This window comes from Lepidochelys olivacea, assembly GCF_965140295.1.
Source record: "Lepidochelys olivacea isolate rLepOli2 genome assembly, chromosome: 3".
NCBI classification, from domain to species: Eukaryota; Metazoa; Chordata; order Testudines; family Cheloniidae; genus Lepidochelys; species Lepidochelys olivacea.
In genome coordinates, this window is record NC_140413.1 from 58,349,547 (window position 1) to 58,368,136 (window position 18,590).

Below are 18,590 nucleotides of genomic sequence, written 5' to 3' on the forward strand. Positions count from 1 at the left end.
TAAAAATCCGAATCATATACAGAATGTATCTAATAATTAATAGGCTCCTGGCTATTTGGGTACTGAATACATATTACAAAGATAGGGGGAATTAAAATATATATATTTACAGGTGATAATTTAAGGTCTCATTTAAACCCTCAAAGAAAGGACATTCAGAATTCGGGCCAGAACTCCATTCTTCAATCCACTGGTTCAAACTTTGCTCTAAATTACTTTTGTGTATTCTCTGAACAATGGAATTAACTCTGAATTTATACTAATGCAACTGAGACCAGAATTTAACACTTTGTTAAGCTAAGAATTGCTGGAGTTTTCAAACTTTTGTTTATCTTGCATACCACATACAATATGCGGCACCACCTAAGAAAATAGAGTGATTTAAAGATAGTTACAACCATGATTCTGAGTATCCCCACTTTTATAGGGTTTATATTAGACCCTGAATAATAATTTAACATAACTTTGGTGATCTAATTATCTAATTATGTCACTTTAACAGATATATTTTTATTATTTACAAAAGAGGTAATAAAGCTGTTTACAGATGTTTTATTTTCTGATTATTTTAATTTTAGTACTAAATTATATAGCGAATTAGCTTTTAAGGGTCTGAGTACCTATTTCATTTATATGGTGATGATACCTGGCTAATGTTTTAAGCATATTTTTAAGCTGAGCATGGTTGGATTTACAAACCACCAGTAAAATGTCAAGATAAAGTAGAGAGCTCTATTGAAAATTAGATAAATGCCGAATTACTGGTTCCTAATTAGCCAACACAAAAAGTTTGAGAGGTGGCTTGAACAAATATGAACACGTTTGAGATTCTGTTATCGTTCATAAGTTGGCCCTTTTTCCATTTAGTATGTACTTTCAGAAGAAAGGAAATAAAATGAAAGGGTCTACATCAAAACTTATTCTGCTGAAACAAAATGGAAGTTGCTGCTTTTGATAAAATACACTATAGCTGTGGCTGAATAATTTTATGGTAACTTGCTGCCTAAGGCATATGTTTTACTGTCTGAAAAGTAAATGCATGAGAGACTAGACCATCTGTTTCCTTCAGCTTGAATCAATATATGGTTCAGATTGAACCACTAGAGGCTGAATATAATTACAGTGCATTTTGGTCTGTCTGTCCTGCACCTGCAATAGCATTCTCTAGACAAACCTCGCTATTCCAGCTCCATGTATTTCAGAACACAATTCAAATACTGGCATTTGAAAGTTCCTTTTTCATCATATAAGGTGTACAAGATGATTGTGCAAGTCCTCATGCAGATCCATTATTCTGTACTTAATCCATCAATGTAAAAATGGGGTATATCAATGCATAGTAAATGAAAACAAGTTCTTATACATTCTGATTATTGCAGTGTTCTGAATACTTCTACCTTACCTGGCCTTAAAGCTGCTCTTTTGCCGTTTCCTGTTGTTGGGAACACTGCAAAGACTTCATCGGATGTTCTGTCTAAGTTTCACCTAGGTAATGTATCATGGTCAGTGGAACTGGAGCCAGAGGATCCAGGTTCCCTGGAGGGACTGTTTAGTGGACACCAGTGGCACAGGGAATGTAGGGACATTAGCCTGGTAGCAAGTCAGCCACACAGACAGAGCAGTGCACAGCTGAGTCAGGAGCAAAGATTGGGTTGCCAGATGTCCAGTTTTCGACCAGAATGCTTGGTCAAAAAGGTAATCTGGTGGCTCCGGTCAGCACTGCTGAACAGGCTGATAAAAGTCCAGTCTGCAGTACAGTAGGGGTAAGGCAGGCTCCCTGCCTGCCCTGGCTCCGCACGGCTCCTGGAAGCAGCCAGCATGTCTGGCTCCTAGACGCAGGGGCCACTGGGGCTCCATGTGCTGCCGCTACCCCAAGTGCTGGCTCCGCAGCTCCCATTAGCCAGGAACTGTGTCCAATGGGAGCTGCGGGGGCAGCGCCTGTGGATGCAGACAGCACAGAGAGCCTCCTGGCCACGCCTCCGCTTAGGAGCCAGACATGCCGGCCGCTTCTGGGAGCTGCCTGAGATAAGTGTCCACCGGAGCCTGCACTCTGAGTCCTCTCCTGCACCCCAAGCCCTTGCCCAAGCTCTGAGCCCCCTCCTGCACACAAACTCCCTCTCGGAGCCCGCAGATGGAGATCACATCCTGTTACCATAAGTCCTCAGTCCATTTTATTTTGCCTTCCCTGACATGTCTTAGGTTTAGTGTAAGCAACTTATATTACTACATCTCTCAGGGTTGTAGAAAATCCATTCCCCTGAGAGACACAGTTATACTGACCTAACTAACACCTGGTGTAGATCACGCTATGTCAATGGGAGGGCTTCTCTTGTCAACATAGCTACCGCCTCTTGGGGAGGTACCTACAACAAGAGAAGCCGCTGCAGCTTTTAAGTGTAGACATTAGCAAAGAGAGCCAGTGCTTCCGCAGCTCAAAGAATAGTCTTGTCAGCTGCAGGCTGTAATTACAGTGGGTTCACATTGATATGCTTACTCAGGGAAAACTTCCATTGATATCAATGGGACATTTATCTAAATAAAGACAGCAAGAGGGGCATGTGGTGGATTTTTGCCACTTGAACGTCACTCTCTGAAGGTTGAAATATATATCTGTTATTGGTTTGGGGGTTTTGTGTGGTGGCTGGAAAACTGCCTGCTGGCTGAGGGTGTGAAATGGACTAGTTTGCCCTTCTGCATGTCATAAAATTCTATTGCTTCTCAAATATTTGCTTTTTCTATACTTCGGAAAAGAGTTTATGTGCAGGTTCCTCCTGGAATTGATCTTCTGAGTGGAATTTGTTTTCATTGAGTGTATTAAATGCTATAAAAAGGTGTTTCCTCAGATTTGATTAACAAATATGAAAACAATTCCAGCATGTATCATGCGTGAACACCAGGTTTTCTTAATATCAGTAAACACAGGACACAGTGTAGCAGAAGAGCAGTGAAGTGGTTAATTAAAAACAATTTTCAATATGAAAAGATGCAGTGTGACGTTATGGTTTATATTCTTCATCTCTATTACTTTAGAATGCCAGTATGTCTTGTATAGTCCAAAAAAGGCGCATACCTATGCCTATTCTCTCTAGAGTCCAAACAAACATGTACTTTCTTCCTTGGGTTTGGTTTATTTGTAACTCAAACAACAATTTAAAAAAATATATAAACCTCAGCTATCTGCTAAGCTTGGTTGTTCACTCATTTTCCCAGTAGAACATCCTCTGTCCCAGGCCCTGTTTCTCTCTGCCCCGAGATAGGCTTTAAGCCCCCTGATGGCCTGGGAAAACTGCCTGAATCTTCCTGCCTGTCTAACTCAGTATTAATTGCACTGCATCTTCACGCAGGATTAAAGCACCTGACAGTGGGATGAGTCAGCAAAGAAACCCTGCATCCATATGCAGGGTCCTTTTTCAGCGTGCTGTAGTACAAATGTGATTGACAAATGTTCACAGAAGAGTGGGGTATCGATACTATTGAGGATGATCACTTAGCAAAACAGTATAAGCACTAGTATGCGTAATGCCCAAATGTCTGTAATTTTAAATTATGGCTGTAGTGGCTGTAGCCAGTTTATGGTTGTATGAAGTGAGCTGTTGTCTTGATGCATTTTTAGGGCTTGTCTATGTGATGGGGTAGTGAGCTGCACAGGAGTATGATTCCTAAAGTGCACTAGCATATTGTGCATTGATGGGTGTGCATCAAGCACTGTTTCAAACAGCACTATGATAAAGTGCATTAGGGAACTTTTAGGGTGCTCCAGCAGGGTTAACGTGGACCAATTAGTGCAGAGCACATTAGTGCGCTTTAGAAATCACATCCCTACAGAGCACATTGCTGCACCATGTAAACAAGCCCTTAGAGAACAGGTGTTCACATAACAAAAATACCAGCCTAATTAGCACTCTTAGTAGCAAAGTAAGGATCACAGAGAATAAATTTCCTCATCATTCCTGGCAGAGGTCCCTGGGGCCAATGCTAACCCTTTCATGTACCGTATGTTTTAAGAAACACGCCTGGGAATATGCAAGAATTTCCTTAACTGTATATGATCATTACATCTTCCTTGCGCTACAGCTTGAGTAACTGATTTGTCCGTGCCTTGCACTATCTATGCGTTCTCATTGATATCACAAATTAAAACACGTAAGCTGGGTGTCACAGGGTGGACTGGGCCCTTTAAGAGGGAACTGGTCCAGCCCATCTGTGCCTCACCAACAGCCTCTACAGGGGGCCTGATAGAGAGCTGCTGGTCTCTATAAAGAGCCAGAAGGGAACTGGAAATAGAGGGAGGAAACTTTGGCAGAGTCTGAGAGAGCTGCAATGAGCAAAAGGCTCCTTCAGGAGACCCAGGATCAGGGGGAAAACTTTGGGCCTGGAAGCCAGAAAAAGCTGTAGATACAAAAACCCATAGTAAGAAGCTTGCAAGAAGTGGGGCAGGGCTCTTTATGGGACCCTGAAACAACAGGGGAGCAGCAGAGGGGAGGTTTTGCCTGCTGATGTCTCTGAGCCAGACTCTAAGTAGGAGAGGCTGCTTGAATTATTTTGGGACTTTGAGGACAGCGTGAATTATTTTGAACTTTATTTTAATAAACCAGACCCCAAGAAGGGCTGTTTTGTGAGTTATTGAGGAGGCTGAGGGGAAACTGAGGCAGGGTGCAGCAGAGCCGTCCCTGGCCATGAAGAGGTGCTTGGGAGGCAGCTAGGCCCTGGTACATTGGTCAATCTGCAGAACACTGTACTGATGTTTTTACCAGTGCTGAACTAGTTCTGGGTATAAATAGAGGGCTTTTGTTTCTAGTCCTGTCAATCTGGTAACTCATCTAGATTCCCTTGTTTTAACTGATAGGCTTAAAATCATACAATACACAAAGTGGAAACTGGTCATTTAAGAAAGTAATGTCCTAAAGGTCTTTACAGTATTGCATTTGGCTCATGTTCTAGAATTGCATCTGTACTTGAGGTCTGTTGCTTTCAACGAAAACATTTAATACAACAAAAAGTCACAATCATCCATTTGCAGCAAAAGATCAGAAAATTACATGTTCAGTATATGTGAATATAGAATAACACGGGGACTACAGTGCTAAGCACAGTGGAAAAATGTTCCTAATTCACAGCTACAGTTTAGCCTGTTGCTTGCCAAATGTCTAGTAACTGTCATCAGAGTAAAAGGGGAAAGTTGCTCCAGCAGCACCTGCATCAGTAGCCAAGGCCAGGCCACTAGAGAAGGAGCAAAGGCTGCTCTGGTGATGAACAAACATTAAGAAGAGGAGATGTACATAGAAATGGAGAGGTAGACCACAAGACGAAAATAAAGGTGGAAAGTTGACAACAGGAAGGGGGAGCTGAGGGCAGCAGTAACAGACTGTAACAAAGTGAAGGAGAAGTGCAGTTCCAACAAGGGGAAGGGAAGGGAAGTAAAAACAATACAGAAATGTAGAAAGCAACAGCCAGGGCGTATTCGTAGATGTACAGTTAGGCAAATTTTGACGCGGAGGCTGTGAACTTGATTCTCCACTCACTCACATGAGGTTTATGCAGTGAGTGTAACTCAACTGATGAGCAGATACAGCAGAGATGATAGCCAATGCCATATAAACATCTATACAGACAGATGTCTGGAAGATTTCAATGACGTTATTCCCGATTACACTGCTTGGAGGGAGAATCTGACCCCATAAATTCTATTGTGGGGCTACACAAACTACTTGAACTTTATTCTTCTGGTTTGTTACGTACCCAGAACATCCAATAGAACTCCATCCGTCATATGCAATGTAGTTGTAGCTGTGTTTGTCCCAGGATATTAGAGAGACAAGGTGGGTGAGGTAATATCTTTTATTGGACCAACTTCTGTTGTCTCTCTCAGTCAGAGAAGTTGGTCCAATGAAAGATATTACCTCACCCACCTTGTCTCTCCATGAATCATAGTTATGTTATTTATTCTGCTTATACAGAGCCAAAGCCTGAAGTTCTTACTCTGTTAATAATCAGACCTTATTCAGGAAAAACTCCATGGAAATTCTTATGGAATAGGGTCTGAGTATTAACATAGTAAGGACTTCAGAATTTGACTCTTATTCAATATCTACTTAAAATGCAATACAAAATTTCATTATAGAAATACTAATACAACATTTTGCTTAAAAATGCCAATTGCAAAGAAAAATATAGCAAATTATTTTTGTGAGTCAACCAGTTTACAGAAAGTCATCTTGTTATACTTTGGATACATTTTGTAGAGAGTTGTCTGCATCATTAAGATCATACTAGCTCAGAAGTAATATATAATTAGCTTCTTATACATTAATTTTATATGACATATAACTCAAACATATACTCTACATTTATCTGTGTCATCTGCAATAAAAAAAATCTCAGAATACACTGCTGTTCAAAATCTCATAATGTGCAGTAAGCAGGGGCTGCCTATTTGTCCTCTAGAAATCCATGTCTTAGAAATGGCAATCCAAATTTCCCCTGCAATTTTGCCATCATTTTGTTATACTATTAAATGTAATAGTTTCCTTCCTTGAATCTTGGTCTGTGAATACTCAGCTCTAACTTGAATAGTCAGCTTGTGGCCGAGATAGATCTTTCCTTTCTTTGACTGGAAAAATACTTAGTGAGGATTTTGCATCAGGTTTTATTTTCTCTTTTCAAAATGTGATAATTTTCAAATGACATCTTACAGTCATAGCATCAGGGGATGTGCCCAATTGCCATACATGGCAGTGAGACACAGAGTCTGTGACTTTGCTGTCTTTGACCTACCTTAGGTGGCACTGGAGAAGTCTTGTGGCAAATATCAAGGGATCTTTCAGATTATGGAAAAGCCTAATTGATGGTCGTTCTTCAAAACCCCTAAGACTAGTAGAGCTGTGTGAATAAATGATTTTTTTTTTTTTTGAGACAGTGGCTGAACTGGAAAAAAATGTTTTGGTCAAACAAACAAAACGTTTGGTTTCTTTTGGGAGTGGTTTTTTCACCTTACAAAAAATAAAAATAAAATGGAAGAAAAATTTGAAACAAAAACTCATTTGGAATCAAAGTGGAAATATTCAGGTTCAAAAATGGTGAAACAAAATGTTTGACTTTTTCAGAATTACTTTTTTCGACCAGAACAATTTGGCAAATTCAACCCACATTTTAAAAATATTTTGAGCAACCCAAATCTGTGGGGGGGTTTCCCATTAAAAAACATTTTGTTCAAAAAAATATCACCCAGCATTAGACACTAGTTTAGAATGGATATATTTCCCAGATTGGAGCACCAAGAGGTAGTTCATGCATCTCATGGAGAAAGATTCTTGTGTTATTTCCTTTAATTCTATTACCCTTTATTTATATTTCTGTTTAGAAACTTGTAAATGTATAAATACTGTATATAATTCTACCAAAATTCCTTTGTTACTTAACACAATATAGTGCCATTTTATTAAATGCTCCTATTTGTGAAATGCAGAATTGATGGACATATTTATTCACTGTTCTTAATTCTTTAATATTCTTTTCTTTTTCAGTTTTCTTCTTGTATTTGGTTGCTTGATTTTGTCAGTGTTTTCTACCATTCCTGAGCATGCAAAACTTTCCTCTCGTTGCCTCTTCATTCTGGTAAGTCTAATTTATGAATACAAGACAATTTCACAGCCACATTAAGTATGTTAAACTCTATCTCACTTTAGACAGAGATAGGTAATTTATGCTTTAAATTTTTTTTTCATCAACAAGGTGAAAGAATCAAAATAGGCCCATCATAAACAAAAACCTGACAGAATCACTGTTTCCCTTGGGACTTATTCTACATAAGGAAGTGTTAACAAACACTTGATTGTATCTTTTTTCTGCTCTTGAGACGTGCCATACTTCACTAATAGTTCTTCTGCAGCTTGGCTGATAAAGCATGAAAGACCTTTGATACTGCTCTTGTCACTGAAAGTCAGTATGTGACAAGAGATAGTGAGCTACTACAATCTTTCTTTATACTTAAACAGGAAATAATTTTGGTACTTTAGATACCAGTGTGTTAACCAATGTGTTAACTGTTGGTAAATACTGATTTTTTATGGTAGGATAGGGTAGGGTAGAGTAGCTTCATGATTTTCTCGTTAAGTGCTTTTCTACTATATTTTCCTCTTGTTTCCTTTAGCTTGTGATTTAAGTATAGTGAATTTAATCTAGAAAACTGCTTAACGTTATTATGATTGGTAAACTGGTGCAAGCAAATAATGTTTTAATATGTCCAAATGTAAAGTTATACATCTACAGACAAAGATTGTAGGCCACATTTACAAGGTGAAAAGAAAAGGAGTACTTGTGGCACCTTAGAGACTAACCAATTTATTTGAGCATAAGCTTTCGTGAGCTACAGCTCACTTTATCGGATGTAGCTCACGAAAGCTTATGCTCAAATAAATTGGTTAGTCTCTAAGGTGCCACAAGTACTCCTTTTCTTTTTGCGAATACAGATTAACACAGCTGTTACTCTGAAACCTGTCATTTACAAGGTGGGAGATTCTCTCCTGGAAAGCAATGATTTTGAAAAAGATTTGGGGGTGATGGTGGATAATCAGCTGAACTTGGGCTCCCAGTGCAATGCTATGGCCAAAAGGTCTAATATGTGTATTGGATGCATAAACAGGTGACCCTGTTGTAAAAGTAGAGAGGTTATTTTATCTCTGTATTTGGCACTAGTTTGACCGCTGCTGGAATGTTGGGTTCAGTTCTGGTGTCCACAGTTCAAGAAGAATATTGATAAAACTGGAGAGGGTTCAGAGAAGAGCCACAAGAATGATGAAAGGATTAGAAAACAGACACACAGAGCAAAATCTATTTCACTTAACAAAGAGAGGGTTAAGGGGATGACTTGATCACAGTCTGTGAGAACCTACAGGGGAGCATATAATTCATAAAGTGCTCTTCAAACTAGCAGTTAAACATATAACAAGATTTAGTGGTTGGAAGCAGATGCTAGACAAATTCAGACTGGAAATAAGGCGCACATTTTTCACAGTGAGGGTAATTAACTATTGGAACAACTTATCAAGGGTTGTGGTAGATTCTTCATTACTGGCAATTTTTAAATCAAGACAGACCATATCTTTTAGAAAAATATCCTGTCTTAAACAAGCATCATTTTGAGAAAGTTCTATGGCCTGTGTTATACAGGAGGCAAACTAGATTGTCACAATGTTCCCTTCTGGCCTCTAAACCCTTCTTGCTGGGTCAATGATAGCCAGTGGGGGTACACTGGTGTTAATTTAAAAAGTCACCAGACATCACAGTTATTGATGGTTATTTTGTATTCCAAGGACACGGACATATTGCGGCATGTTGGGTAGGCTCCGCTGCATGGCAACTGTTGACAAATGTCGACTTTTTGATGCAGTCACTGTATGTGCCATTACTGATTCTCATCATAACAATTCTTAAGTAGTTAAGGAGTGGGCTGGCTAATTGATGCATGGTAATTTCCAGTGCAGTTACTTTAGTGATTTCAGATACCCTCAAAAATCAGTTAATAATGATAGCATTCAGATCCTGTTCCCTTATTTACTGATTTGAGCAACACCATTGTAATGAGTTTGTTTTGACATCCTATAATTGATGTTGTTAATGTAATTATTCAACTACTCTTAAAACAGTCTCTGTTTGCAATGAGTTCACCCTGAAATGTTACTGTAGAACACCTTTCTGGGGTCCTACATTTACTCTCAGCGATCTGTTCAGGTGCAGTGAGATCTGCTCATAAGATTTAAGCAATAAGGCCAGATCCTCAATGATGTAAATCATTATAGCTTCACTGATTTGGACTACTGTGTAACTGTCCAATCCTGCAACCCCTCCTATCGTTTTGGATTTTAGAGTCTAACCAAGTCTCTCTGTCTCTCGTATGATCCTGAACAATTCAGAATGTAGAAATTAGGACATCTGTATATTAGAGTGATGAGCTTAATAGAAGTGGATGGCTAATCTGTGAGGCATTAATACTAGTTGTAGTCGTCTGATCCAACATTTCTATAGACTATCCCTATGTGTTTGTAGAACCTGTTAGCAAGAATAGGTCCTGAGATGAGAAATTTTTACAGTTCCTGCTGTGGCTCTCTAATGGAGAAAGTATAAGGTCCAGGAGCAAACTGAAACTTAAACTAGTTCATTCCTGTTTGCTGGACCACATGTTCTTTCCTTCATTTGCTGACTCATTAGTTAAAGGTAGCAAGTCTAGCAATGCAGATTTGCAACGACATAATAATACTACAATTCAACACTAATGTTTCAGCAATCATTTTGACTACGTAAACACACTGATTGTGGTGTTGAGTGCCACCAATTCTCACAGCCCCTTTACTTGTAATGATTCACAAAGTTCTTGCAAATGTTCCGCTTACACAACTTACCACAGACAGTTATATTAAATATCAAAGAACTGTTTCTTTCGTACTGAAGAGATACACCATCCCATATTTCTTTTCTAATGAAGTAAAGTACAACACTCTGTGGAGCTGCCTGCTGGAACTGCATGAACAAACTGCTTCATGGACTTATTCCAGATGGTATTGAAGAGCCACCCTAATTTGCTACCATAAAACAAAAACAATAATGTTCCTCACACTCATATCTGTGGTTTTTGCCATATTCTGCCTTGCACTGGTACCTGTTTTTTTGTTTTGTTTTGTTTGTTTTACTTATTTTAGCTGCTACTAGCAAGGTGAAAGAGAAGAGGTAAATGTAGGTAATCTTTTCTACACTGGCAAGTTTTGTCGCCAAAAACTGCCTTTTGGCGACAAAACAGCAAGAGCATACACACTACAATGGGGCTTTTGTCACGAAAAATGCCCAGTTTTGGTGACAAAACACTTCCACCCCTACGAAAGACTTTTGTCTTTTTTTCCCTCCCTTTCTTGTCAACAAAGAGCCAGTGTAGACACTGCTGATTGTTTTGTCGACAGAACTGGCTTCCGCCAGTATCCCACAATGCCTTCCCTGATTGCTCTGCTCAGTGTTTTGATCTCTGATGCCCTGCAGGTATATGCCCCTCCTCTTTCAAAGCTCCGGGAAGTATATGTGTGCTGCTCCGTTTGGGGAACAAAAAAAGAGCAAATCATTGGAATGCTCCTGTCCTGCCCTGCAGGCTGAGGAATGGCATAGCAGCAGGCAGACTGGGACACACTGCTATGCCATTCCTCAGCATGGACATCTCGCAGAGCTACTCATGATGCTGCTCTTGGCCTCTGAGGGAGCTGTGGGAGAACTGGGAGAGAATCCCAAGATGTGCAGCGATCAGCTCTTCCTTCCCACAACACTGCACTGTGGGATATATACCCATGGTGCATTGGTCACCCTGTCGATGAGGGTGTCCCCAATGTGGGCATGATCTATCGACCGAGGGAGCAAGCATGAACACCCTTTGGCGATTTTTGTTTTGTCGACTTTGGGATGTTGACATAAGTTTTGTCAACAAAACTTGGTGAAGTAGAGAAGCCCCTAGTCTCCACCTCCTCACTACAAGGGCCAGAGATGCTGAGGGACTTGTCTTCTTTCCCACTCCTCCTACATGGCTGGGATGGTATGACTATCTGCTAGGCAGAGGTAGGAGCAAGTTGACATCTGTCACAGACAAGAAATAGCAAGAAAAACATTGCTATATACATTTACACTCTCTCTCTCTCTCTTTCTCTTTTAACTTGGGACTCCTGAAAACAGCAGCTGGGTTGGATGGGTTGAAGATTTAAAACATCTCCATTGACATCAAGCTTCAAAAATTTTTCAAGAGAATTGAAAATCTAAAGTACACAAGTCTCCCCAAACAGCTCTTATTTACTTCACTTTCTGGAAATAATAAGCCTAAACAAAGGAAAAGAAAGCATCAGACATCTCCTTATACCTCCTTATCACAATCATCCTTTAATCTCTCTGCACACAGTTTATGGCACTTGGATCTGACTACTGATGTATTCTACACAGACAGTAGAATAAATTCTCCTCCAACATTAAAAAAGCCACAGGCAATTTAAGAATCCAACCAACACAGCAGGAAAATAATCCTTGGCGTATTACTCGTCTTCTACATGCACAACAACTACTGGCACTGTATCAAATAGTAAAAGTTTGTTGCCGGCACCCAGTGCCGAGAGGCTGAACAACAGCTTGAGTTGGTTCGTTACCCGGTGTGCTACACCCAATAATCACAACGGGGTGGAGAAGCAGAAAAGTTTATTCGAAGCTTCAAATAGGTACAGGGAGATTTGAATCTCAAATCCTGTACACAGAGCAGGAAGTTACACAGGCTTTTATACATCCTTTTTCCCAGCATACTTATCCAATAGCAAGCTGCCCCAAGTATCCATATAGCCAGCCAATCCAGTTCCCAGCTAGTTCCCTGCTTCTCTGTATCATTTGTTAAACTATACATAAAGCTGCTTTATTCAGCATTGTTCTTCCATATCTGCCCTGTTTGGCCTTGTTTAGTTTCAGGCAGTCTGACTCTGCAGCATATTGTTGCAGATTCTCAGCATAACTGCTGTGTGTGCCTCCAGGCAGGGGGGCCGAAGACACTTGGGCCTAGTACGCAGAGCTGCTGCGAGTGCCTCCAGGCGGGAGGGGAGGCCAAGGACACCTGGGCCTAGTGCAAGGGGGCTTCATCGACACTCGTGGTCTTCCATCCCCTCGAGTTACCTAGTGGCCATGCCCCAGTGTCCCCAACAAGTTGAAGAAGCAAAACTGAGCATGGGAAGGCAAAAGTCAAACCTTTTGGGGAAGCTAGCCAAGAAAATAAATCTGGCACAGAGAACTGTTTTCTCTCATGACCAAACTCTATATATTTTAAGAAATCTTACAACACACAGCAAGATTTGTCACTGGTATTTGTAGAGCTAGTGGTTGATTTTCTCTGTGAATGACTTTTCAGCTGAAAATGAAGTTTCTACTCTACAGCTGGACTACATCTCCCATGATACAATGCAGTCTCCCCTCTAATTGAGCAGTGTGGTGCATCATGGAAGTCACAAAGCTGTGGGGGCATCCTGGGAGATATAGTACAGCCAGGGAGACCAATCCCTAGGGGACAATGGGGGCATCAGGCATCTGAACTACAACTACCTATGAGACAATGTGCATTATCAGGAAATGCAATTTAATGTTGAACTTACTTGAAACCAAATGTTTTGGGTTAGTTCAACAAACCAAAATGAAATATTTCTATTCCAGAATATCAAAATGTTTTGATTGAAAATGTCAAAATGAAATGTTTAATAACTTCTACATCGAAATTTTAGAACGTTTCATTCTGCCAAAAATTTTAATATTTCAACTCTTATCCCAATTCTGGACAAAAACAAATGTTGAAATATCAAAATTTCTCATGCAATGGATATTCCAATTTGCACTCAGCTCTACTTATTCACTTTCATTAGCACCTTCCTACAAGAGTAGCCCCATTCATATCAACGAAAGGGACTGAGCAATCAGAGCAACAAAAATAATTTTAGACGTTTTAGTGAAAAATAATGTTGCAAAAATTGTAAATCTGTGTCTACGCACAAAAATATATATAGGACCACTGCACTCAGTGCACCTCTGGATGAAATAGCATTTATAACAAGCTGTAGTATAGAATTCATTACTTGCACTTATCTTCTTTCTGTGACCTGTGGTATATAGCTAATACACCAACCATTATTAAACCATAATGTGATATTTAATCTGAATATTAAACTCTTAGCTCCCATTACGTTTCCTTTGCATGATAAAATAAGTCATTGTGTATTAGTGTTTTCATTCTATATGTACATATTGTTTGATTCTTTTGTTGTTGTTGTTATATAAGGCAAAATCATCTCTAGCCCTAATGTGGCCATGCCAGGGCCTCATCCTGCCTCCCTGCATGGGCGCAGTACTGCTACATAGATCACAGCTGTTAGTCCCCTGTAGAATGTAGCTTCTGCACTTTCACAGCCCCCCTCTTCCCCTGCCCCCCCTGAGAGCCAGTGTGCAAAAGGAAGCAGTTGTGTATTGTGACGTAGGCAGTCAAACTTAGTGGTCAGGGCAGTGGTGGTCAGAGCAGGAGTTGGAAACCAGGAACCAGAGCTAGGGTTCAAAGCCAGAGACAGAGTCTGGTCTAAGCCAGAGTCAGTAGCCACGGGTGTGGGTACAGATGCAGGGATCTGGAGCAAGGCAGATGGGCAGGAACTAGGAACAAGACAGAGGTTTGGAACAAGGCAGGAAGGCAGGGCTCAGGATTTGGGTGGAAAGTCAGGGTCCAATGTAGTAACCAGCCCAGGATATTAACTAGTTACTCATACAACTTCCTGTGGCTCCTTCTGGCTTAAATGGTGAGTTTGAACCAATCACGGGGGCCAGATATCTCCTCCAATAGTGGGTGGTGCCTCTGGTGAGCTAGGGTGAAATAGCTAAAACTCTCTGCTGCTGCCAGCGAGCTGGTAACTTCTCTTTGAAGACTGCCTGGAGACCAGGGGACATGGCTTGAGACCCACAGTCCTTCACAGCAGAGAGCCAGGGCTCAACCCCTATTACACTCCTGTAACTGGAATGCGCTAGGCACAAATGGAGAAGTTACCTACCCTTCAGAACTACAGTAAGTGATTTACTCCACCAAAGTAAGAGCTGAGGAGGAGAAGAATTGTGAGCTGGAGTCATAATCCCTCCTCAGTGTTCCTTCTACAATAATAACTTGTGTACTGGAAGTTTTAAATGAAGGTCAAATGTTACACATAAGGCTAGAAAAAATTCCCCATTCTTACATGTTCACAAAGACAAGCATCATTCCACAGGGCAAAGATAAAGATGGGCAGAAGAGCCAGGAGTCTTGTGTTTGGGCTCTTGCACTATCCTGAAATTACTTTACTTAGCTTGCCCTCAGCAGAGAGCCTGATAATGCTCATTAGTGAGATAGAAAAGTCTTCTGACTTTAGCAAGGCTGAAATTATGTCCAGAAATAGTGCATCTATTAAAGAGGAATGTAGGTAATTTTTCCAAGTTTGTTTTTACTAACACTTTTTATTAGGATATTTCGAAGATTTTTATATATAGCACATCACAAGCCTTCTCCTGTATTCCTTCCACATTTAAAATTCCTATCAATTTAGTTCAGAGTTACAGTACAAGAAATAAGAAAAGGAGTACTTGTGGCACCTTAGAGACTAACCAATTTATTTGAGCATGAGCTTTCGTGAGCTACAGCTCACTTCATCGGATGCATGCCGTGAGCTGTAGCTCACGAAAGCTCATGCTCAAATAAATTGGTTAGTCTCTAAGGTGCCACAAGTACTCCTTTTCTTTTTGCGAATACAGACTAACACGGCTGTTACTCTGAAACCAGTACAAGAAATGCTAGCTTAGGCCTGTCTTTTGCATTGTTTGTCATACCTTACCTTACAGTGATATCCATCTGTTTTTTCCAGGTGGATCTGTATAAGAAATTAATTTGAATCTGTTTCTAGTAGTGTCTGTATTTTGCATTTACCACAAATTAGATGTATTTATACATCATACAATGTTAGAATTAGAGTCCCAAATTAAGACACCATTCCTGCAAAGACTTACGTATGTGTATAACTTTGCAAATGTGAGTAGTCCCATTGATTTTAGTGGGGATACACATGTGCTTATGTGTTTGTAAGTTTGAGGCCTAAGAAAATGATTTTGTGTCCTAGACACAAATTCTCCGGGCAGAAATAGCTCCACGAGAGATGAAAGGGAAGCTGGCATATACAGGTTGTGTTTGAGGCCACCTTCTTCTTAGACCAAGGGCACTTATGTCAGTCCTAAAGGAAAGCCAAGTAAATGCTTCTGATATTGTGGCTTATACTATTAGAGGCTAGTAGAGGTTGTTTGTCCATCATGGGAAAGTACAAAGAGGATGAGCATTGATTACGTAATAGTAGAAGCACTGACTACAAACTATTTAAGATGGAAGAGTGGGCAAAAGGGGAGAAGGATGGTATTACATATGAAAGATACCATTACCTGTTTTAGATTTATTGCCAGCTCAGAAGCAACAGATCTTGAATGGTTATAGATCAATGTGCTAATTGATAAAACACAAGATGGGGTCTGTTACAGGCCACCAAATCTGCCTAGAGATCAGGACAAGTGGCTCTGTTAGTATCTATAATTATCATGGAAGTCTTCATCCTGCGGAACATACATTTGAGATCACATGTTGCCACTAGTAAAATGTCTTTGGACTTTCTAACAGAAAAGGTATTGTACAGAACATAGGGTAATTAAATATTAAACCTGTTTCTCACACATAAAGATGAAATTGATCCCTGGACTAAAAATTAGTCGTCTGTATATAAACAAGGATGACTTAAACTGGTTGAAATTCACAATTTCGTGCACAACACAGATTCCAATATTTGCTTTTGTCACAAATTAGAGTGAAAAGTTGAAGATTCAAAGTTACCTGCAAAACAACATTTCTGAAAAAATGTTTTAGAAATATCAAAATATCAAAATGATTTGTTCTGATAAGGTTGGAGCACTGCATTTAACTTTATAATATGCTAGCCAAAATAAAATACTTCAACATTATTGAAATGAAGCATTGTCATAAATATAAAGGGAAGGGTAAACCCCTTTGAAATCCCTCCTGGCCAAGGGAAAGCTCCTCTCACCTGTAAAGGGTTAAGAAGCTAAAGGTAACCTCGCTGGCACCTGACCAAAATGACCAATGAGGAGACAAGATACTTTCAAAAGCTGGGAGGCGGGAGAGAAACAAAGGGTCTGGGTCTGTCTATAGTCTGTCTTTGTCAGGGATAGACCAGGAATGGAGTCTTAGAACTTTTAGTAAGTAATCTAGCTAGGTATGTGTTAGATTATGATTTCTTTAAATGGCTGAGAAAAGAATTGTGCTGACTAGAATAACTATTTCTGTCTGTGTATCTTTTTTGTAACTTAAGGTTTTGCCTAGAGGGGTTCTCTATGTTTTTGAATCTAATTACCCTGTAAGATATCTACCATCCTGATTTTACAGGGGGGATTTCTTCATTTCTATTTACTTCTATTTTTATTAAAAGTCTTCTTGTAAGAAACTGAATGCTTTTTCATTGTTCTCAGATCCAAGGGTTTGGGTCTGTGGTCACCTATGCAAATTGGTGAGGCTTTTTATCCAACATTTCCCAGGAAAGGGGGGGTGCAAGTGTTGGGAGGATTGTTCATTGTTCAAGATCCAAGGGTCTGGGTCTGTAGTCACCTAGGCAAATTGGTGAGGCTTTTTACCAAACCTTGTCCAGGAAGTGGGGTGCAAGGTTTTGGGAAGTATTTTGGGGGGAAGGACGCGTCCAAACAGCTCTTCCCCAGTAACCAGTATTAGTTTGGTGGTGGTAGCGGCCAGTCCAAGTACAACGGGGGGAATATTTTGTACCTTGGGGAAGTTTTGACCTAAGCTGGTAAAGATAAGCTTAGGAGGTTTTTCATGCAGGTCCCCACATCTGTACCCTAGAGTTCAGAGTGGGGGAGGAACCTTGACAAGCATTTTGATAACTTTTTGTCAAAAATATTGAGGAAATCATCACACTCTTATGAAATGTTTAGATTTCAGCGAATTAGCATTTCCAACACAAAAAAAATGTTCCATCAGAAAATTTTCGACCAGCTTTAATCCTGACTTCATTACAGCCATCGTATGCAAATAGAATACAGGCCCCATTATTAATATACAGACTTAAAAGGGCCGATTTCCCCAAACTAAAAATAATTAGACGCAATGTAGAGTAGGAGAAAAATAAACAGAGAAGTGTAAATGAAAATTTGGAGTTTCCTCAGGACACTCTAATAGATGCACCAAAAGCCACAGTTCCTTAGTCATGACAAAAAGGCTGCTTTGAGAAAAAAAACTATCAACTTGGATAACAAGGGATGCAAAATCAGCAATTAATAAATAATAAGAATAATTAAATAAATCGAAATATAGAAAAAAGGGGAGGTTGATGGTGCAACATCATTGCTGTCAGTTGGCAAAGGGGTCTGACTGTTCTTTACAAGTAACTGCTGTCTCAGTCCTGACAAACTCACCACACTTAATACGCTGCATTCATGATATTTTCCATAAAGGGTAGCTTGTGAGGTCTCTACTGAAAGCTTGTAACTTATCAATACTCATAATTAAGGCAAAGATTTAGTCACGGGTATTTTTAGTAAAATTATGGACACTAAGCAAAAATTCATGGCCCATGACCTGTCCATGACTTATACCATAAATACCCCTGACTAGATCTTAGGGGAGAGCAGTACTGCTAGGGGGAGCCAGCGGGGCAGCTGTTGACAGGGGATGGCCATGCCCTGGGAGGCCTGCAGCTTAGGGTGGGGACCGTGTCCCAAGGCTGGTGGCACCAGCTGCTGGGGACAACCGAACAGCAGCTGCTCAGGCTGTCCCCAGGGTCAGCCGCATTGGCCACTGCTCGGGCGGTCCCCGGGACCACCTGAGCAGCTTGGGTGGCCCTGGCATCATCACACTGGCCACTGTACAAGTCACAGAGGTCGTGGAAAGTCACGGAATCTGTGACTTCCGCGACCTCTTTGACAGACACGGAGTCCTACTCAGAATCATCGCAAGATGTGTACAGGTA

At 40.3% G+C, this 18,590-nt stretch overlaps 1 protein-coding gene across 1 annotated transcript in view; it reads left to right on the plus strand.

Annotated features, from left to right (window-relative positions):
• Positions 1-18,590, plus strand: part of KCNQ5 (potassium voltage-gated channel subfamily Q member 5) — a 536,412-nt gene that overhangs the window by 376,611 nt on the left and 141,211 nt on the right. Inside the window, exon 2 of the mRNA XM_084623334.1 lies at positions 7,524-7,614. Within this exon, the coding sequence (XP_084479460.1) occupies positions 7,524-7,614 (91 nt within the window). The remainder of the gene's footprint in view (positions 1-7,523; positions 7,615-18,590) is intronic.